General features: G+C 51.3%; 1 protein-coding gene across 2 annotated transcripts in view; it reads left to right on the top strand.

Annotated features, from left to right (window-relative positions):
• The window catches only part of BMP7 (bone morphogenetic protein 7), a 97,511-nt gene extending 76,707 nt beyond the window's left edge, over positions 1-20,804 (top strand). Inside the window, exons 4-7 of one of the 2 annotated variants that reach the window (XM_010365109.2) lie at positions 5,447-5,644; positions 14,510-14,586; positions 16,260-16,370; positions 18,458-20,804. In XM_010365109.2, the coding sequence (XP_010363411.1) occupies positions 5,447-5,644; positions 14,510-14,586; positions 16,260-16,370; positions 18,458-18,607 (536 nt within the window). In that variant the 3' untranslated portion in view covers positions 18,608-20,804. The remainder of the gene's footprint in view (positions 1-5,446; positions 5,645-14,509; positions 14,587-16,259; positions 16,371-18,457) is intronic. The other variant, XM_030915757.1, reaches the window with a different exon arrangement.
• Positions 20,805-22,192: the final 1,388 nt, after the last annotated feature.

A 22,192-nucleotide genomic window follows, 5' to 3' on the forward strand; every position in this document is an offset into this window, starting at 1 on the left:
GGTCCTGTGTTTTCATTTTGCACTGGGCCTGGCAAATTGTATAGCTGGTGCTGGTGCCTGGAGATGGATGGGAGGTCACTGCCCGCAAATGAGCTCTGAGCAAGACGTTCCAGGGCCTACGTTCTTCTCTGTGATTTCCTCTGTTTGCAGTCATCAGGTATTGTTTGCAGAGCCCCCTGTACCCCAAGAAAAAGTCAGATAACTGAGTTTAGAGTATTTCAGTCCAATTTCTTCCAAATGACTATAGACAGGCATTTGACATTACAAGGAATACCAGGGACAAAAAGACCTAGCTGTTGGGAGAAGTTGTCCCCTCCCCACCCCTGGGGTGCTGACCTCCAAGCTCATGTGTAGGCCCCACGCCCTTCTGGGGAACCTTGATCCTAGTTGAGTACCAACTGTATACCCAGATGGAAGAGAGGCCTTGGGTGTGTTTGCAGCACAAGGGCTTGTGGCTGTCATGGCAGAGAGTGCAGGCTTTGGTTTTGACAGACCAGGGTTCGAATCTTGACCTTGCCAGGGACCAGCTCAAAGGCCTTCCTCACTCAGTCTTGTTCCTCCTTTGCAAAGTGAGCTTGCGGCATCTGCCGTGGGGCTGTGTTGAGGATGGCTGTGAGCTCCCAGTCTGCTGTTGGTGAGGCAGGCATTTATTTATTGAGTATATAGCCAGACCCTGTGGTAGGCATCCTTACAGTTTCTCATAAAAACTGTCCCTCTAAGGCGCAGTGAGTGGGTCATTCCCACCCCTGTTTTGCTTTTTAGTTTTTTAAAAATGTGAGATCTAATTTTCCTAACATAAAACTCACCATTTCAAAGTGTACAATTCAGTTATTTTTTATAGTATATTCTCATTGTTGTGCAGCCATCCCATTGTCTAATTCTAGTATATTTCCATCACTTCCCCCGAAATATCCCTTAACAGCCACTCCCTGCTACCCTCAACCCCTAGCTCTAGGCAACCAGTCAGCTACTTTCTATTTCTATGGATTTACCCGTTCCAGACGTATCACAGAAATGCGATCATTCAGTGTGTGGCTTTTGCATCTGGCTTCTTCCTATCGGTGTAACGAGTTTCAGGTTTGTCCGTGTTGTAGCATGGATCAGAAAATGACTCCTTTTTATGGCAAACAATATTCCACTGTGTGGATGCACCGTATTTTGTTTATCCCTCTTCCTTAGTTAATGGGCGTCAGGTTGTTTCCACTTTTTGGCCACCATAAATAATGCTGCCGCCAACTCGCGTGTACAGGTTTTTCGTGTGAACCTGTGTTTTCAGTTCTCGTGGGTACACACCTAGGAGTGGAATTGTTGGGTCGCGTGAAGACTACATATTAAACCCTTTTTAGGAATTGCCAGTGTATTTTCTGTATCCCTCTGCTGTTGTTGTTGAAGGTGAATAAGTGTCTGCCATGGTGTTGTTCAGCCTTTAAGTTAAAAACCTGAACCTTTTCCCAAACTCGGTGACAGAAGGAAGATTCCATACCTGCCCTCAGAGCACCTGTCCCATGTCGGGTCCCAGATGGCTGGCACCATGCTCCCTGTCCCCAAGTCTCTACGAAAGGGGCAACAACAACCCAAAATACCAGTTCAGACTAAGCAGTCAAAGGGTTTTTCATCTTAGTGGCTGGGGTGAGAATGCGGACTTCAGGGCTGACTTGATCCAGTGACTTAGCAATGTCAGGAGAGACCCCGTCTCTCTGCTCTGCCTTCTACCACGGTGGCCTCTTTGGAAACATGGTCACCTGTGATTGCCAGATGGTGGCCATTTCTGTGGCTCCATCCATGCCTCCTCCCTCAATCCTGTTGAGAGAGAGAGAGAGAGGGCGGGGGGAGGGGGCGGGGGGCAGGCTTCCTTCTGGACACTAGAGTGGGAGGCTTCTTTTCCAGAAACCTCCAGGATACCTCTCCTTCATTCATTGGCCAAAATGGGTCATGTGCTCATCTCTGAACTAATCACTGTAGCCAGAGGATTAGTTGCCTTTTATTAAACCACAGGCCCCACCTCTAAGGCCAGGGTGGAGGCTATGTAAGGCACAACTGCCTCCATGAAAATCCGGTTGGCTACCAAGGAAAGGGGGAACAGATGTGTCTCATGGCACCATCCCCATTTTACAGATGAGGACATTCAGGCCCCAGCATACAACTTGTCTCTCAGGCCACATAGGCTGGTTAGTGGCAGATGTGGGTTTAAACACCCTTGAGACCCACTTCTTGCCCCTCTGTCCTGACATTTCCCAGCTGAGGCTGTGGCTCCCTGGATGTGGCTTTCCTGACAGCTGCCCAAAGCAAGCCAGATGCCTCCGCTCAGAGGTGCGGAGAGACTTTTTGCAGCGCGTGGATTTAAGGTATCTGGAACAGCATCAGCTTTTCAGGCCAGGCATTTTTATTTTGCCCTAAAAGCCTTTTGGGGGGAAACAGAATTCCTAGGGGGTCAGCTTTAATGGTTTCTTTTATAGAACCATTCAAATTATAGATGCGTGAACTCGGGGAAACCCCGCTCAAGAATGCAGGAAAGCCGAATGTTAAAGGGAGTTAAGGTAGAATAGTGGCGGGTGGGGGGAAATTTGTTCTTTTAAACATTAGTTGTTAGAAAACCAAAATGAACCCCCTGGTGCTGATCTGGTCCTGGGAGGCTGGGTTTCTTGACTTCTGGCCCGTCTGGGGGACTCCAAGTGAAGTTAATTCCAGATGTGAACGAGCCCATCACTTGCTGGCCTCTGACCCCTCCCACCCAACTTGGGGGCACCGTATCTGCAGAGGCTCAGCCTCCCAACTCCCTGTTGTCCTCATCTGGGTTCAGATTCTGATTTGTTGCTTCCAAGCTGGGTATCCCTGGGTGGGTTATTCAGCCTCTCTGAGCTTGTGCTGTCATGTGTAAAATAGGCTTTGTTTCCACTGGATACTTTTTTTTTTTTTTGGCTTTGAAATACTCATCACCCCCAGGCATGGTATTACGTATCTATTGCCAATGACCTCATCACTGTCAAAGGCAATGGAGAGATAGTGTGTTCTTAGGTCCATCTGCAGAGCATAGGACATCGAGTTTGCTCCCTCCACTTTCCTCCCCTGTTTTCCGGGACCCCATACCCTGTTGGTGTCCCCATTCTTCCTGCCCAAGCTTCTTTCAGATCCTTCCTTACCGGGTACTCCTGCACAGTCTCCATTGCATTCTCCTGACCTCTCAGTGGAAGACAGAGGCCACCTAGGCTCAGTCTTCACATTGCTTCTCAGGCTGCACATTTTCCCCAGGTGAGCTCATCCAGTCTTCTGGCTTTAAATCCCATCTCTATGCTGGGGATGCCCAAGCTTACATTACTATCTGGACCACTGCCCTGAGCTAGCATTTATTGAGTACTTAGGGTGTGCAAAATTGCCCTGAGCTAGCATTTATTGAGCACTTAGGGTGCACAAAGCTCTGCCCTGAGCCCCAGTTGTGCATTAAGTGACAGAGGCAGGGCTTTGAACTAAGGCGGTCTGGCCTGGGCCCGGCTGCCTCTCTTACTAGCCCAGAACTCATCTCTTCCAACTGATCAGTTGATCAAGCCTAGGCTAGACCTCTGCTGCCCACCTGACACCTTCCTTTTGGTGTCAAGTAGGGATTTCAGATAATATCTGCTAAACCAAACTTCATGTTGTCTTCCACCCCTCTATTTCCCAGCTTATGCTCCATTGCCTCAGTTTCCCTACCTTGGTAAATAGCCCCTCTCTTCTTCCAGGGGCTTGGGCCAAGAGCATGCCAGTCTTATGAGACTCCCCTTTTTCTCACACCTTTTATAATCCCTCCCCAAATTCAGTCCTAAATCCGCCACTTTCCTGGTTTGGAGGCTGTGTTGTTATTTGAGACGTCACCTTTGGGGGAAACTGGATGAAGGACACTTGGGACCACCCTGTACATCGTCTTTCAACTTCCTGTGAATCTGTAATCATTTCACAGTAAAAAGTTAAAACCAAAATAAATTCTAAAGATAGATTTTAAAAATGAACTCTTGAGGATCTGGCCATTTCTCACCAGCCTCCCTCCCCACCACCCTGGGTCCAGTCTCACGTCACCTCCGACCTGGACCATTCTGTTGCCTCCACCTGGTCTCCCTGCTTCTAGGTTGACCCCTGCAGTCAGGTCTCCAGGGGCAGCCTGAGTGACCTTATAAAAACCACTGAAAGTCCCACCCTAGTGGTTCTCACTTCTTGCAGAGTGCCTTGATGTCCTAACCAGGGCCCTGGATGTGAAGTTCCACTCACTGGGTGGCTTGAAACAACAGGGCTTTATTCTCTCACAGTCTGGAGGCTAGAAGTCCAAAGTCAAGGTGCCACAGGGTTGTCCTCTTACAAAGGCTCTAGGGAGGAATCCCTCCTTGCCTCTTCCGGCTTCAGAGGCTCCTGGCCATCTTTGGTGCTTCATGGCCTCTGTCTTCCCCGGGCTGTCTGCATCTGTGTCTTTATGTGGCCTTCTTATGGGGACACTAGTCACTGGATTAAGGCTCATCCTAATCCAGTATGAGCTTATTTTAACTGATGACAGCACATCTGCAAAGACCCTGCTTCCAAATGAGGTCACATCCTGAGGTTCTGTGTGGGTGTGAATTTTAGGGGACACTAGCAATGCAGGACAGTGGGCTGAGGCAGGTGCTCGTGGGTGTGAATTTTAGGGGACACCAGCCACGCAGGACACTGGGCTGAGGCAGCTGCTCGTGGGTATGAATTTTAGGGGACACCAGCCACGCAGGACACTGGGCTGAGGCAGGTGCTTGTGAGTGTGAATTTTAGGGGACACCAGCAACGCAGGACACTGGACTGAGGCAGGTGCTCATGTTGCCCATAGGATCCAACCTGACTCATGCCCCTTCTGCCCCTCCCAGTTGTCCCTGCTACTCCCCCCTGCCCCTTGAACACACCCTCCTCACTCCTGCCTCCATACATTCACCTCTGCAGTTCCCTCTGCCTGGAATACACTCTTCCCAAACATCCACTGAGCCCCCTCACTCACTGTTACCCAGATCTCTACTCGGATGGCCCCTGTAGTCATTAGGGATGTTTGTAGTTGCTCCCACCTTCCCTGGCACAGAGCAAGATTGCCCCCCAACTCCCTGAAATTAGGCACATACCATGACCTACTTTGGCCAATGGAATGTGAGTGGCACTTATGGGGTTCGCTAGCTTGCCACCTTCCGCAGCCCTCAGCCTGGTTCCCCACCCCTTATATTTCCTGCCTGCCTTCCCCACTTGCATGGAAACCCAGAGAACAGGACGTTTTCTTGGCTGCTTTCGCAGTTGTGTTCAAAGTTCCTTAAACAATACCTGGCCTAGAGTGGGTACTCAATAAATACTTGCTGGATGGAGGAATAAAGAGTTCATGAATGAACCGGGAGGCATAGCGTCTCTGCAGCCCTGTCCCGCTCGTGGCCCTCCTGTAACTACTCTTCTGTGCACTTGGCTGCTTCCTGTCCAGGGCAGAGCATCAACCCCAAGTTGGCGGGCCTGATTGGGCGGCACGGGCCCCAGAATAAGCAGCCCTTCATGGTGGCTTTCTTCAAGGCCACGGAGGTCCACTTCCGCAGCATCCGGTCCACGGGGAGCAAACAGCGCAGCCAGAACCGCTCCAAGACGCCCAAGAACCAGGAAGCCCTGCGGATGGCCAATGTGGCAGGTACGCCCAGGTTGGGGGGATCACAGACTCACCACAGGAACCCATCAGGGCCCCAGCGGGACCCAGCAGGGGACTGACTCAAAATCCATTCAGGTGCTCGCCAGATGGCTCAGGAAGAAAACCCCCAAACCCTTCCCTACACAGAGCATCTTAATTCTGTAAAAGTAATAAACTAGCTTAGAAATGCAAGTTGCGAAACATTAGTATAATACAATGCCAAGCATGTAGATATTTAAATAGACAGAATAATGGCAGCGCTTGCAGCTACACAGGGATGAAGGAAGACTCTGAAACATGGATGGGAAGACCCCCGGGGGGCTTACCCCATGGAAGGAGGGGGAGGAAGAAATGGGGAGGTAGAAGAGTTTGCTGTTTCTTTATTTCATAAAATGAAAAATATTTTAAATTCATGGCAAACTCTAATATTTGATAAATATATATGTATATATGTATGTTTGTATATATGCATATATATATGTGTGTGTCTATATATATGGTTTTTTCTTTGTTTGTTTGTTTGATAAAGTCTTACTCTGTCACCCAGGCTGGAGTACAGTGGTGCGATCTCAGCTTACTGCAACTTCTGCCTCCCAGGTTCAAGTGATTCTCCAGTCTCAGCCTCCCGAGTAGCTGGGACTACAGGTGTGTGCCACTGTGTCCAGCTAATTTTTGTATTTTTAGTAGAGACAGGGTTTCACCATGTCGGCCAGGCTGGTCTCAAACTCCTGACCTCAAGTGATCCACCTGCCTTGGCCTCCCAAAGTGCTGGGATTATAGGCGTGAGCCACTGCACCTGGCCAGGTGGTAGGTGTTTAAATAATATATGATTTGTGCTACTCAGGAGTCTGAGGCAGGAGAATGGCATGAACCTGGGAGGCGGAGCGTGCAGTGAGCCAAGATTGCGCCACTGCACTCCAGCCTGGGCGACAGAGCGAGACTCTGTCTCAAAAACAACAACAAAAAAAGAATATATGATTTGCAATACTTTTCAGTTTGTTTGAAATGTTTCTTTACAATAAATTTTTTAAAAATTAAAGCTAATATTTTCATTGCAAGCAAATCAAACATTAACAGTAAATATAAGTACAGTTAACGCATTGTGCGAAGGAGACTTCCAGGGGGTCGCACTCTGCAGGTCCTCTAGAGCAGACAGCTTTTAGCCCATCATGTTGTGTGGTTCTTGAGGCTCTGAGGTAGATGGCCTCCCACTTCACAGAGAGGAAAACTGAGGCTCGAAGAGGGTAAGTGGTTTGTCTAAGGGCACGGTGTAGGTAAGTGGCAGCCCTGGGATTGGGTCTCTGGGGTCCGGGTTGTCCCTTGCCCCAGGCCCTCTTCCCTGTCGGACGTTGCCAGGGCCATCTGCCTGGCCTGGACGAACTTCAGTGTCCCCAGCAATCCCACTGAGTGCTTTCTGACAAGTCACCAGGCATTTGTGGGGCCCCCACAGGAGCCTGGCTTTGTCCCGGGCACTGGGGCTGTGGCTGGGGTGCAATCCCTTTCCCCATAGGCTGATTGGGGAACCTACATTGACAGCCTCTGGTGGCCTGCGGGTGCTGGGGTCCCAAGAAGGTGCATTCTGGTTTTGGGCTTTAGGGGTGGACTGGCCTGGACCAGCCCTACTGGCACTGTGGGCGTCTGTGGACATTCCTCCCACACCCCTTGCCTGGCTCACGCCCCCTGCACATGCAGTGTCAAGTCTACCAGAAGATGCATCTGGACTCCTCCCAGACCAAAACCAAAGCTTCGAATCAATGAACCTCACAACAAACCATTTTCCAGTGGACTGGAGGGGTGACACCCCCCCAGATCCAAGGAACCCAGTTTGCTCCCTATCCCCAATCCCATCCCGCCAGCCAGGGGAGCTGCTGCCTGGGGGTGCTGTTTCTCTGGCTCTTCAGGAAGCCATTTGCAATGAGCAGGGCAACAGCCTTTCCAAGATGCCAGTGTCTTAATCTCTGGAACCCGTGAACGTGTCACCCTCCAGGGCGAAGGGGAGTTAAGGCTGCCCTTGGAATCACAGGTGCTAATCAGCTGGCCTTCCAATACGCGGGCTCTGTGTAGCAGGGTGGCCCTATCAGTCCTTATAGGAGAGAGCCTTTGCAAGCTGTGGTTGGAGCCATGTGAGAACAGAGGACAGAGGGGTGGAGATGAGCGGGGCCACCAGCCCCATGATGCGGGTGGCCTAGAGAAGCTGCACAAGGCAAGGAAGGGATCCTCCCCTAGAGCCCCCAGAAGGAGCCCATCTTGCCCACACTGGCATTTACCTGCTGAAACTGGTGTTGGACTTCAGAGCCACAGAGCTGTAATCCGTTTGTATTGTTTTGATAATTTGTTTGGTAATTTGTTAAAGCAGCGATAGGAAAGAATACATCTTTGTTGGCAAAGTGATTTTCTTTTTCTTTCTTTCTTTCTTTTTTTTTTTTTTAGAGACAGGGTCTCACGCCATTGCCCAGGCTAGAGTGCAGTGGTATGAGCATGGCTTACTGCAGTCTTGACCTCCTGGGCTCGAGCAATCCTCCTGCCTGAGCCTCCCAGGTAGTTGGGACTATAGATGGATGCCACAACTGGCTATTTTTTGTAGAGACGGGGCCTCCCTATATTGCCTAGGCTGGTCTTGAGCTCTTAGGCTCAAGCTATCCTCCCACTTTTGCCTCCCAAAGTACTGAGATTACAGGCAAGTTACTGCTCCCGGCCTCCTCAGAGTGCTTCTTTCATCCAGCTAAGGAGCTGGGACACAGCCGTCTGGTGGCCGGCTCAGGAGGAGTTGAAGCCTTCTTGGCTCCAGGTTGATCACAAGGCAGAAAAAGGTCTGAGGTGCAAACGTGCCCTGCCGCTATGTGGGAAGCTATTACCTGCTTATCAGCTCTGGGGCCTGCGGTTGGTCCCAGGAAGCACCCAAGAGGAGCAGGGGGCTATCGAGAAAGGTCCTGGCGAGAGGACAGCAGCAGCCCCACCCCCAAACTAACCCTCTAGTGCCAATAGCTTCTTCCTCCTCACCTAGCCTAGCTTGAAATTTGTGTTCATTTTACTTTTCAAGGGAGAAGGCAGGTCAGCAGGGTTGGTGGCCTTTTTCAGACAAGGCTTCCTGACCCCTGGCAGATGTCCTGGGGCCCCCAGGTGGACCTCAGTGCGTCTGTGTGGCCCAGAGTGTGCATAGGGATTCTGTGTATTTTCTTTTCTGGCAGGTGGATCCATTTTTCCAGGTGTCTCAAAGGGGTCTGTGGTCTCCCAAATCAAAAACCAACTGAATTCCTTCATTTGTATTTGAAGTCTCTTTTATGCTGGACTCTTGAAGGCTGGGGTTCAATGCTGAACACCCACACAAAGGCTGCCCTTAGGGGTGTTAATTTAGGACAGGAAGGAGGGGGTTGCCATTCACATCCATACATAGTAACAGGCCCAGAGTCAGGGTGGTGCCCAGGGAACCCAGCCCATCCCAAGGGGTGCAGACAAGATTTTGTGGTGAGTGAGCTGAGAGCTCTGGGCCCAGTGGGTGCCCATGAGGCCAGGCTGGTCCAGAGAGGTTGCTCTGGGCTGTGGGACCTGCAGGGGCAGAGGCCTGTGCTGTGGGGTTTCCTGGAAGCTTTGGGGAGCGGGGAGGAGGCTGTGGGGGCTGAAGCAGGGGAGGGGAGTGAGGGTGGTGAGTCAGGCCTTCTCTTGGGAGCCTTGAATTTGAACTTCATGCCAAGCATGTTCAGAAGTCTTTGCAGAGATTCAAGCTGGGGTGTGCGGTGCAGGTGATAAGATCATTCTGGCTGCTCTAAAAAAGGTGAGGAACGGGGTGGGTGCCGAGGGGGTGCTCGGAGCCTGGAGACTCCCTAGAGGATTTTTACAGATCATCCAGGCAGGAAGTGCAGCAAACTCCATCCCGGCGAAGACTTCCGTGTCTTGGAGCTCCATCGGGTGCACGCACCTGGGTAACGAGCAGGAGAGGAACTAGGCCTCGCAGGTTTAGAATTCAATCAGATTTTCCCCACCACCTCCTCATCAAAGCCCCACCAAGTCTCCATTTACACAGCTCCTAGGACAGGGCTCTCACTGTTTCCCGTGGCAGAAATTCATTGCTGGGAACCTGCCTCCTTCCCGCGGATCGCTCGTGGCCCTGTTTGAAGTTCTTCTAAAACCTGCCTGGTAGTTAAGAAAAAGTAAAAATAAAAAATACCGAGGCCCGGGCCCCACCCTAGGCTTAGGCCAGAGTCCCTGAGTGTCAGTATGAGTATGTATGCCTGTGTGCCTGCCCCTTCGAATCGCTCGTTCCCCTCCGTCCCCCCACCCCTGTGATGGGCTGGAGCCCTGCCCTGGGGCCACACAAGTTGAATCTCGGCAGCCTTGTGTGTGCCGGGGCGGGGGCACATGCTCTGGCACACTACCCCATGCGGAGCTCGCTTTCCTGCCCACCAGCCCCCTTCCCCGGGGCTTCACGTGCTCTTCAGATGGTGCGGTTTGGGGTTGAGAAACTGGGTCCCTGCACTTCCTTCTCCCCACCCACGTTTGGACCCAGCTCCCTGGTAAGCAGCCGCCTTTACCAGATGACCCGTGGGGGCGGGAGCTGAGCCTGAGCACCAGTCCTGACTTGTCTGCGGCCCAGGCAGGGGGTTGAGGAGGTGGATGAATCCACGGTGCTGGCATCTGGGCTGTCTCCTGCTCACGTTCTGTTGCTTTGGGGCGGGTGGGGCAGGCTTGGAGGGACAGGAGCTGGGAGTCTCTCTTTGTTTCCTTTCCTTGCTTTCCTGCTAATAAGTCCTAAGGATACACCGGAGCTCCGGCCACTTTCTGCTGGGACAGCCATCATCAAAGAGCCCTGGAAGTACAGAGCAGGGTCTGGGATTCTTGGTGGCAGGGCCAGTGCCCACACCTCACTCGCACACCACAACTAGCTTCATGAGCTGTGCTCAGCCTTGGTCTGTTTGGCCTTGGGTTTGAACTAAGACATGCCAAATGTCGTGGTTTTGCTTTAAGACAGGGTTGGGGAAAGTAGCACTCAGGCCACTCCTTGCCCCTCCTGTGCTCATGACAGACATTGCTAATAGATCATGGCCCCTCCTGTGCTCATGACAGACATTGCTAATAGATCATGGGACTTCCTTCTGACAGAGCCTTCACGCAGCTGCAGAATCCTCCTTGACTCAGGACACCAAGGAGTCAGCAATGTCCCTGGCTCCAGCTAGCAGCTTCACCCGACACTTCCTTGAGCTGAGGGGATGTTCCTTCTCCTCTGCCCTGCCTTCTGCCTCCCCATAAGGAAGAGGGAGTAGAGTCGTGGAGGGGCGTGGCTACCTGTGGCCCTGGACATTGCCGCAGCCACGGAGGCCATCTTAGGTTTTGCTTGGCGTCTGTGTGTTCTCGAGGGCAGGCTGTAGAGTCCAGCTGTTTGGGCTCTTCCCTGATGGTTCCATGACCTTGACCTTCTCATGTTGAGGACACCCCGGCCCTGGGGAGGTCCCTGCTGCCCCAGAGCTGGTTCTCTCTCTCCCAGCCCTGCTACTCACCCACTGAGGGTGGGGACCAGGGGCCTCCGGGCTCTCCCTGGCTGCCTCCATCCACTCTGAGCAGCCCCTTGCAGCATTGAGCCTTGGGGGCTGGTTCCAGCCACGCTGATCTTCCCTCTGCCCACACAGTCTGCTGACCCAGGCCCCAGCTTTCTCATTCCTTGTGGGGCTCCGTGCCTGCTTCGGATCCTCTGTCCGATGCTGCTCCTATGGCCTCAGGCATGGAGGGCGCCTCGCCCCGCTGCTCGGCATCCTCATCCAGGAATGCCTCGCCTTCGGATGCCTCCCCACCCTCCTATCTCACTTCCTCTTGGTTCTTATCCGCACTCACCTCCTCAGGAGAGCGCCTGCTGGCACCCCTGCAGCATGCCCACTCGCTGCAGCCTCTCCTGCCTTGTTTTCCTCTGTAGCCCTCATCTCCTTGTAAGTCATGTGCACTCACTTATCTGTGACCCGCCTCTCGTTCTGGAAAAGCCCCTGAGTGGCAGGCCTTTGCTGTCTTACACCCGGGACTCATCTCAAGCCTGTACACTAGGAAGCAGCCCCTAGCAATGGCTGAATGAATGAGTGACTCCACCAGGCACGCAGGCACAAGCGCTTCCACCCCACAGCCTGGAGGCCACCTGCCCCGCCCCAGCCTTCACAGAGGTCACTTCACAGAGAGTCTCGAGTGTCTCCTCAGGACCAGGTCTAAACACACGTGATTCGGTTATAATCAATTAAATGTCATTTCCTCATTGGTGTGCATATCTTTCCACATTGCTTTTCTGAACTATAGATAAATTTTATATTTGTATAAATAGATACATTCAAAAATGGCATTTTGGGAGGCCAAGGCGGGCGGATCACCTGAGGTCAGGAGTTTGTGACCAGCCTGGCCAACATGGTGAAACCCCGTCTCTACTAAATATACAAAAATTAGCCAGGCATGGTGATGACTGCCTATAGTCCCAGCTACTTGGGAGGCTGAGGCAGGAGAATCGCTTGAATCCAGGAGGCAGAGGTTGCAGTGAGCCAAGATTGCACCACTGTACTCCAGCCTGGTCAACAGAGCAAGACTGTCTCAAAAAAAAAAAAAAAAAAAATTGCTGATGAAAACAAAAGCAGCCTGCTTTTCAGTCCCCAGCAGGGAGCATGGTGCTCCTGTCTCAGCCTGAGCCTTGAAGGCGGGTTCCTGATTCCTTCTGTACTCTCCATGCTGTTCTCCCCTCTCCTGCCTCCTTCCTCCTCAACACTCTTCTTTCTTCTTCTTTCTGCTTTCCGCTCTCGCTCGCTGTCTCTAGCCCATTTCGTTCCAGAATTGTTCTCAGTCATGGGGTAGCTAAGGCGGCTGCACACTGAAGATTTCCAGGACCAACAGAATGTCCAGTCTGTGTCTGAGGAGGTGTCCTAATTTGCAGTGTGTGGTCCATGGGAGGCTAGCTTACTGCACCACTCCTGTCCCACCCATTTTACAGATGAGGAAAGTGAGGCTCAGGGAAGGGAGTTCAGCGATGCCCTTCTTATCTTACCATTTTTCATTATCCTAGAAATCATGCAGATAGAATTCTCATGAATCAGAGAAAAGTCAAAAACTGAGTGATGTTCCACTCTTTGATATATACCCTAATGGCATGTAGTGGGTGTGGAGGAAACAGCCATGCGTTCAAATAGTTAACAGGTGTGTGTGTGTGTGAATGGAGAATGTGTGTAGTTTTAAATTTCCCTAACAAGTGGGCTACAAGAAGAATAAAATATGAAACTGACATGAACACTCAAGGTTACCCCAGGAGCTCTCTTCATTTTGCAAACCAGGAGTCCAAGATCTAGGAGAGCTGGGGTTGGACTCCATAGCTGGAGCAGTCCCCAGGACCTGGTCTTGACTCACAGGTTAGACTCCACTCAGAGGCTGACTGTGCTCCAGGGTCTACACCTCTAAGGGCGACACCTGAGCTCAAGCTGACCACCATTTTCTATGTGGGATGAGCCTTCACAGGGCGGCCAGTTGGGATGAGTTGAAGGTTGGCTGCAGATATCAGAAACCCAAGTCAAATGTGCTTCAACCAGTACAAAATTCATCAGCCCACAGAGCCGGGGTTGGGTGGACATTAGGGTTGGTGGATTCAGGAGCTCAACAGTGTCCTCCAAGCCCCGGGTCCTTCTGCCCCCACCCCACCATCTTCAGTGCTGCTTCCTTTCAAGGCCATAGCTGCAGGTGGCTATGGGGACAGCCAGTGGGGCTTCATTATTTTTAGCTCCCAGGCAGTAGGAGGAAGAGAATGAATGTCTCCCCGTGGGTCTTTCTTAGGAACGGGGGAACTGTTTGCGGAAGTCCCAATCTCTTTTAGTTTGTGCCGGGTCACTTGCCCTTCCCTGAACCACTTCCTGACTCCTGGACAGGATGTGCACTGATGGGGATCCGATAGTGACTTTACAAAACCTCTTTGAGGAGGTGACATTGGAACCAAGGCTTGAGCCAGACACAACAAAGATTGCAGGAAGGGGCATTGCAGGTCGAGGAAACGGCGCACGCAAAGGCCCTGCCGTGGGAGTGAGCTTGGTGTTTGATCAATCAGTTGTCAGAGCACACTGGGCCCTGCCCTGAGTATGACAGAGAGCCCCTGGGAAGTTGTAGGTGGAGGAGAGACAGGTCATGACTAAGAAAAAAGCAATCCCTCTGCCATGGGGTGGAAGGAAGGTTGCAGTGTGTGTGAGAGAGAGAGACGGACAGAAACTTCGGCAGTGTTTACAAGTGCTCAGGCCCTGACCCAAATGCTTACAAACTTACATAGTTCTGGAAAATCCCAGTGTGTAATTTTCACTGCTCAAAGAAACCTCAGGAGTGTTTTTTCTGAAAGGTCATCAGGTTTTGACTCTTTGCCATCTCATTGCTTCTTGCTGGTGGTGGTGATGGGGGCCTGTCCCAGGCCTGGTCCCCGCATCCTCTTGCCCCTGCAGAGGGATGAGTGTGTTGGGGCCTCACACGTCGAGGTCGTTCGTAAGCAGATCTCTGAGCAGGGCCCCTGCAGTGTCACTGTGGGAGGTGGATGGGGTTTGATTCCCTTATGGAATCCAGGCAGATGTCAGCATTTAAACAACACACGTGTATAAAAGAAACCAGTGTCCGCAGAAGGATCCAGAAAGTATTATGGGATAAGACTGCGTGAGAGAGGAATGGGGGCACTGGCAACTGCCTTAGTAGGGTGTTTGCTGGGGGTAGAAATGAGTTTTAAGGCAGTTAGACCCTTGGACTGGCTTTTGGATCAGGAAATTTACCCCTCAGCCATCTGTCCGTGGTTGCTGTGCACATCACCGCCTAAGATGGAGGGAACTTTGGATGTGTGTGTGTTTCCTTCTCCTCACTGGGCTCTGCTTCTTCACTTCCTTGTCAACGCAGAGAACAGCAGCAGTGACCAGAGGCAGGCCTGTAAGAAGCACGAGCTGTATGTCAGCTTCCGAGACCTGGGCTGGCAGGTAAGGGGCTGGCTGGGTCTGTCTTGGGCATGGGGCCTCTGGCGTGGGCTCCCACAAGGCAGCGGGTCTGTGCTCGGTCCTGTTTCTCATCTCTGCCAGTTAAGACTCCAGTATCAAGTGGCCTCGCTACAGAAGGGAACTTGGGCTGAGGATACAAGGAGGCCTCATGAAATCCAAGAGCAGAAATGTGTTTGAGACTTGAACTCGAACCAGGAACCCAAACACTTTGAACTCTGAACCCCATTCTGTGCATGCGCCTCATTCCCATCCATTGGCTGGCTGCTTCTCAAGATGATGCCGGGCTGTGTGTTTGAATCCAGATACCTGGGGAGCCATCTCCCCCTCTGCCCTCTGTCCTCATCCCATTCCCATTCCCATGGGAGGGACGGATCTCCCCAACTTGGTTCAGGCCATTGTTTCTGGACCAGTCAACTGTTTAGGGACGTGGTCATGTTACTGGCACATGGCTGCCCCCTCTGGAGCCATCTGCATGGAGTGAGGCAAAAGGCAGGGGATGAATCCTAGGAGAGGAGTGAGGGTCATGTGATCCACCATGTGTCTGCTGTGAGCGCTGGTGTGATTCTCATTCAGCAATCGTGCAGCTTCTGCAGCATTCTGGGCCCTGTTCTGGTATCGGATTGGAGACGCAGCATTGAACGTTGCAATGTATCTGCCCCGTGGGGCTCAAATATCCCTGGAGAGGGTATTGTCATGAGGTCAGGGCAACTGGTGGTATTCTACCCTCAGGGAGCTTGTAGTTCAGTGGGAGAGTCCAGAATCTTCCCTGGGGATTATGCCCCAACACACGCAGGGCGTGCACACACACAGCCAGCTCTGAGCCCTCCTGTGAGCCTGCCCTCGGGACTGACGACCACATCCACCCGCTGCTGGGACAGAACCCAAATTCCAGGGGCCTCTGCTGGAAGATTCCATGCGCTTAAGCCTCACTGAGGAGTGTATTGATTATTGGGCAACGTTTCTGTGCCATGCAGACCCTAGAGGCAGGTATGGCACATGGATCCCTTCCTGACCAGTGTACATACCTGTCTACACTGTCAATGAATTCTCATCCTGAGCCAGCATGGGTGATGCCATTAGGAGTTATTAGCCTCTCTGGCAGTTGGGCACACCAAGGCATGGAGGTTGGTTTAAGGTGAACTGCCAGTGTATGACCACCTAGTGGCGGGTAGAGCTGATGATTGCCTCACACCAGAGGCTCCTTGCTGTGCCACCTTCTGTCCAGAAGACACAGCCATGGATGTCCATTTTACGATCAGCCAAGCTCTGTGGGGTTTTCCTTCATGTTTATTTTATGGTTTTTTGTTTTTGTTTTTTTTTTTTTAGAAATGGGGTCTTGCTCTGTCACCCAGGCTGGGGTGCAGTGGTGTGATGATAGCTCACTGCAGCTTTGAGCTGTCTTCCCACTCAGTCTCCCAAGTAGCTTGGACTGTAGGCCAAGACTATAGAATGGTCCTCCTTTCCATTCTTGTGGGACCATGAGAGGCCACCCATTTTTCCTGCCCCTGCTGGGCCCCCTGCTGCTCAGAAGGCATGATCTGAGCCTTCAACCTCAGGTCGCGAGCCTGGCGTGGTGGCTTCTAGCCAGCATGGGGGTTGGGATGATGTGGCTCAGGCCTTCCGCATGGTTTCCCGCACTCTCTTCTCCTCTTCAGGACTGGATCATCGCGCCTGAAGGCTACGCCGCCTACTACTGTGAGGGGGAGTGTGCCTTCCCTCTGAACTCCTACATGAACGCCACCAACCACGCCATCGTGCAGACACTGGTGGGTGTCACGCCATCTTGGGGTGTGGTTACCTGGGCCGGGCAGGCTGTGGGGCCACCAGATCCTGCTGCCTCCAAGCTGGGGCCTGAGTAGACATCAGCCCATTGCCATGTCATGACTTCCAGGGGCTCCTTGCCCCATTAAAAAAAAAAAAAAAAAAAAAGCAAAAATTGTATTTTATGACTGGTTTGATATAAAGAGGAGTATAATCTTTGACCCTGAAGTTCATTTATTTCTCCTAATTTTAAAAGTAACTAAAAGTTTTATGGGCTCCTTTGAGGATGCTTGTAGTATTGTGGGTGCTGATTACTGTGCCTAACAGGGCACTGGGCCCTGCTTCATTTTCCTGTACAGGAAGCAGGTAAACAGATGAGAAATTTCAGCGAGGGGCAGACTAATCAGAAGCTGGCCAGCGGAATAATGGGATGGAGAGATGAGTGGGGACCCACGGGGCCATTTCGAGTTAAATTTCAGTGGGGTCACTGGGAAGATTCTGTGTGATAGTGAGATGAACCTGCCCAGCACGTGGCGACACTCAGTAGATGTTATTCCTGCTCTGCCAACAGCCACCATAGTGATAAGAGCTGTAGGGATTGTGTTCTTTTGCTTAGAATCCAAGGTTCAAGGACCTTGGTTATGTAGCTCCCTGCCATGAACATCATCTGAACCTTTCCCGCCAACTGATCATCCACCCTGCCTTGAATGCTTCTAGTGACAGAGAGCTCACTACTGGGACTACTCCCTCCTTTCATTTAGTAATCTGCCCCCTTTTCTTGCCCCTGTCCTGTGTATTAAATCCTGGAGAAAAATCTCATCTATCCCTTTCATTTGGTTCTGCTCTTTGAGGGCAAGGGTTTTTGTTTCTTTGCTTTTTTAAGCATTGATTTTCCAAAGCCCTCTCTCCCCTCCTCAATTGTAAACTCCAAAGCCCGACTTGGGATTGAAGGTCCTTAGGCTAGAAAGGGAAGAGTCCTCCCCAACGTGTTCCTTGGCCTGGATGTGCTATGCTGTGCCAGTATGCCCTAGAAGGTGCCAGGCATGTCTGCCCAGCCGCCAGGGACACATCTCTATCCTTCTCAACCACTGCCTTCATGGCCCATGGAACAGGAGTGCCATCGTCCTGTGTGCACCTACTTCCATCAGTATTTCACCAGAGATCTGCGGGATCAAAGTGAATTCTCCAGGGACTGTGAAATGATGCGATTGTGGTCATGTTTAAAAGGGGGCGACTGTCTTCTAGAGAGTTCTGATGAAATGCTTCTAGAGGAAATGAGCTGATGGCTGGAATTTACTTTAAAATCATTCAAGGTGGAGCAGGTAGGGAAGGGTATGGATGTGTAAGAGTTTGAAATTGTCCATCATAAAATGTGTAAAAGCATGCTAGCCTATGTCAGCGGTCACAGCCTGGACACTGGGAACAGAGTGCCAGTCATTGACACTCTTGCCTGGCACCTGCAGTTGCTGGAAACCCAGAAGTTTCACATTAAAAACAACAGGACAGTGGAATCTCTGGCCTGTCTTGGACACGTGCCAGATCTGCTAATACTGAGCTCGGTCGGCTGCCGTCAGCTTAGGTTGAGTGGCGGCCTCTTCCCTTAGTTTGCCTTAATCCCCACTATTCCCTATTGTCTTACCCCTGGTCTACTTTGCCACTCATGTGGCACCCATAGGCATTTGAGTTTGTGTGTACCTGGCCCACATCCTCTGTAAGGTGCAGAGAAGCCCATGAGCAAGATGGAGCACTTCTGGTGGTTCCAAGTCAAGGACACTATTCAGCATTCTACAGTGCACAGGGCAGTTCCCCAACAGAGAATTACCTGGTCCTGAATGTCAGATCTGGCCCCTTCCTTCCCAACTGCATAGTGTGAAAACCTCTATGCTTTGGTTCCCTTGTCTGCAAAACAGGGATAATTCCAGAACTGAGTTGTCCGGGTAAAGTGCTTAGAACAGGGAGTGCTTGGCTTGGGGAGTGTCACCTGCGGTCATTCATTATGCCCAGACAGGATGTTTCTTTATAAAAATGTGGAGGCCAGTTAGAGGGACTCACCACTTCTCCGCCACTGCCCATGTTTTGGTATGTGTTTCAGGTCCACTTCATCAACCCGGAAACGGTGCCCAAGCCCTGCTGTGCGCCCACACAGCTCAATGCCATCTCCGTCCTCTACTTCGATGACAGCTCCAATGTCATCCTGAAGAAATACAGAAACATGGTGGTCCGGGCCTGTGGCTGCCACTAGCCCCTCCGGGAATTCAGACCCTTTGGGGCCAAGTTTTTCTGGATCCTCCATTGCTCGCCTTGGCCAGGAACCAGCAGACCAACTGCCTTTTGTGAGACCTTTCCCTCCCTATCCCCAACTTTAAAGGTGTAAGAGTATTAGGAAACGTGAGCAGCATATGGCTTTTGACCAATTTTTCATCCAATGAACAAGATTCTACAAGCTGTGCAGGCAAAACCTAGCAGGGAAAAAAAAACACGCATAAAGAAAAATGGTCGGGCCAGGTCATTGGCTGGGAAGCCTCAGCCATGCATGGACTCGTTTCCAGAGGTAATTATGAGGGCCCGCCAGCCAGGCCACCCAGCCGTGGGAGGAAGGGGGCGTGGCAAGGGGTGGGCACATTGGTGTCTGTGCGAAAGGAAAATTGACCCGGAAGTTCCTGTAATAAATGTCACAATAAAACGAATGAATTAAAATGGTTAGGATGTTACAGATATATTTTCCTAAACAATTTATCCCCATTTCTCGGTTTATCCTGATGCATAAACAGAAGCTGTGTCATGTGGAGGGTGGGGATTCCCTACAGGTTTCATTCTGAGGCCTGCAGAGGTCCAGTGTTTACCGAGGTTTGCCCAAATCCAAGATCTAGTGGGAGGGGAAAGAGCAAATGTCTGCTCGGAGGAGAGTTGTGTGTTGACCTTTGGAGGAAAAATATGTTCTGTTGTTCAGCTGGATTTGCAGTGGCAGAAATGAAACTAGGTATGTGAAACACCCACAGACATTTGGAATTGGCTTTTCAGCTCGCCCCAGTGGTAGTAAATCCATGTGAAATTGCAGAGGGTACAAGGACAGCACGTAGGATGGAACTTGCAACTCAACCCTGTTGTTAAGAAGCACCAATGGGCCGGGCGCGGTAGCTCACGCCTGTAATCTCAGCACTTTGGGAGGCTGAGATGGGTGGATCATTTGAGGTCAGGAGTTCAAGACCAGCCTGGCCAACATGGGGAAACCCCATCTCTACTAAAAATACAAAAATTAGCTGGGCATGGTGGCACGTGCCTGTAATCCCAGCTACTCTGGAGGCTGAGGCAGGAGAATCGCTTGAACCCAGGAGGCAGAGGTTGCAGTGAGCGGAGATCACCCCACTGCACTCCAGCTTCGGTGACAAAGTGAGACTCCATCTCAAAAGAAAAAAAAAAAAGGAAGCACCAATGAAGCCTAGTTCTCCACAGGAGTGGGGTGAGTGGGGGTACTGCACATCCTCCCAGTGGACCCTCTGGTCTTTGTCTGCAGCAGCATTCCAAGGCTGGGCCCTGGCAGGGGTACCGGTGGCTGTCTCTTCATTTGCAGACCCTGATCAGAAGTCTCTGCAAACAGATTTGCTCCTTGAAGTAAGGGGGAGATGGCATAATAGGAGGTCTGATGGGTGCAAGATGTGCTGGACTCACATTGCAAACAGAAGCCTTATTGAGGGTAACATCCTAACCAAGTGTCTTGATTTGGAGGTGGCATTTCTGACATGGCTCTTGGTGTAAGCCCGCCTTGCCTTGGCTGGTGAGTCCCATAAATAGTACACAGTCAGCCTACAGCCACAAACACAAGGCCTGAGGGAGGGCTACACTGTCTACAAACGTTTTCCACATCTATAAAGGAAGCAAGGTGATCCGAGACTGTGGCCATGTGGAACCCGGTCTTGTGGGGGACTGTTTCTCTGTCTTGACTCAGACGGTTCCTGGAAACACCGGGGCTCTGTTTTTATTTTCCTTGATGTTTTTCTTCTTTAGTAGCTTGGGCTGCAGCCTCCACTCTGTAGTCACTGGGGAGAAGTATTTTTTGTTAGGTTTGGTTTCATTTGCTGGCAGAGCTGGGGTTTCTTGTGTGATCCCTCTTGGTGCAGGTTTTCTCACCACTTACTGACCCAACCAGCCTCTGGTTAGCATCATTTGTACATTTAAACCTGTAAATAGTTGTTACAAAGCAAAGAGATTATTTATTTCCATCCAAAGCTCTTTTGAACCCCCCACCCCTTAATCCCTCGTTCAGGATGGCGAGCTTGCTTTCCTTCAACCTGTTTGTTTTCTTATTTAAGACTATTTATTAATGGTTGGACCAATGTACTCATGGCTGTTGCGTCGAACAGTCTTTAGTGAAAATTCTGTATAAATAGACAAAATAAAAAGGGTTTGACTTTGCAATAAAAGGAGACGTTTGGTTCTGGTTCTTTGGCCTGTGTCTGTGTGTGTGTGTTGTGTTTTTCTCTCAGTTCCTGGACACTGAATTTCTCTCACACTGCTGAGAGCTCCCTGCCTTCGCCTCCACCGTGAACGCACTGTTTAGCATTCAGGCCTTGGGGGGAAGTGGGCGCTCGTCAATATTTGGTGCAGCTGTGTGGGGCTCTGGGCAGGAGAGATGGAACCAAACAACACATGTGAATTTGGTAGAGGCTCCACTACAAAGGTCCTTGATTGAATTACAGTGCAGCTGTCAGCAGCTGTTTCAAAGAGGCAGGGGGTAAATTAGCTGTGTTTACTGCTAACATAGTTGAAAGATTTAGTCATCCCAATAAAATAGAGGCAGCACAGAGAGAAAAAGGGCAGGAGGTGCACACCCAAAACTTTAAAGCAGTGCCGGCCCCAGAGCTGACACTGTCCAGTGCAAATGATTGGGGCAGTTGGGAGCAGCTGCTGGAGCGCGGCTATGGATGTGGACGGCCCCCAGCAGGCCTGGCGAAGGTGCCTCGCCGAGCATGGAGCAGCACTCGGCCGTGTAGCGTGGAGCAACATTTTGGACGCCTTTCCACTTTGAAGAGCACACTCAGGTCACCTGATGTCTGTTGTTGGAATCCCAGCCTGATACTTGGACAGGCTGCCCATTCTTCCCCTATTGCCCGAAATAAAGCGCTGCTCCTCACAGGTCCCAGCCCTTGTGATTTCCAGACCCTCCTGCCGTTGTCCGGACAAGCAGTTCAGCGTTTGTTCTATTTTCCAGGCTGAAGACCAGAGCCACACACCAGAGGTCCAGATGCGGCCTCCACGTGGGTCTTACTCCCCGGCATGGTGTTTATCCGTGTGTTAAAATGTGCATTCATTGCCAACATGTTTTTGAGTATCAGAAGATGCGGGTGAAGAAAAACTCCCCAAATCTGGCTTCTCTTGAGAATCGGCAGGCCTGGCCACTCTGGGTCCCACACACATGTGGCCGCTCTGAGTGGCTGCAGAGGGATAGCTGGTACCCAGTCTCCACTGCTCCCTATCGCCTCTCTTACAAAAGGGTGAATGTCAGTTGCTGTTTTTAAAATTGTAGATGCCTATTTATGTGCATCCATGTCCCTAATGTCCCTGTTAAGAGCAGGAAACTAGAGGCTAGCCTGGGAGAGCCGGACACTTTGGAAAGGACAAACATTATTTTGTCACCGCTGTCCCACTTTCCTGTTTGGCCCCCTGGGCAGGCCCTGCAGACATGTGTGTCTGTGGCTGTAGCACCACAAATGGCCTCACCTTTCCTCTTTACCTTCCATCCTCCTGGTTTCCACCTCTCTTGCTCATTTCCCCCCGGAGCATTTTCTTGTTGCCTCTCTTCTCAGTCCCACTCACTGTCAGGCACAGA

The sequence above is a fragment of the Rhinopithecus roxellana genome, chromosome 13, assembly GCF_007565055.1.
Source record: "Rhinopithecus roxellana isolate Shanxi Qingling chromosome 13, ASM756505v1, whole genome shotgun sequence".
In the NCBI taxonomy this organism is placed as follows: Eukaryota; Metazoa; Chordata; class Mammalia; order Primates; family Cercopithecidae; genus Rhinopithecus; species Rhinopithecus roxellana.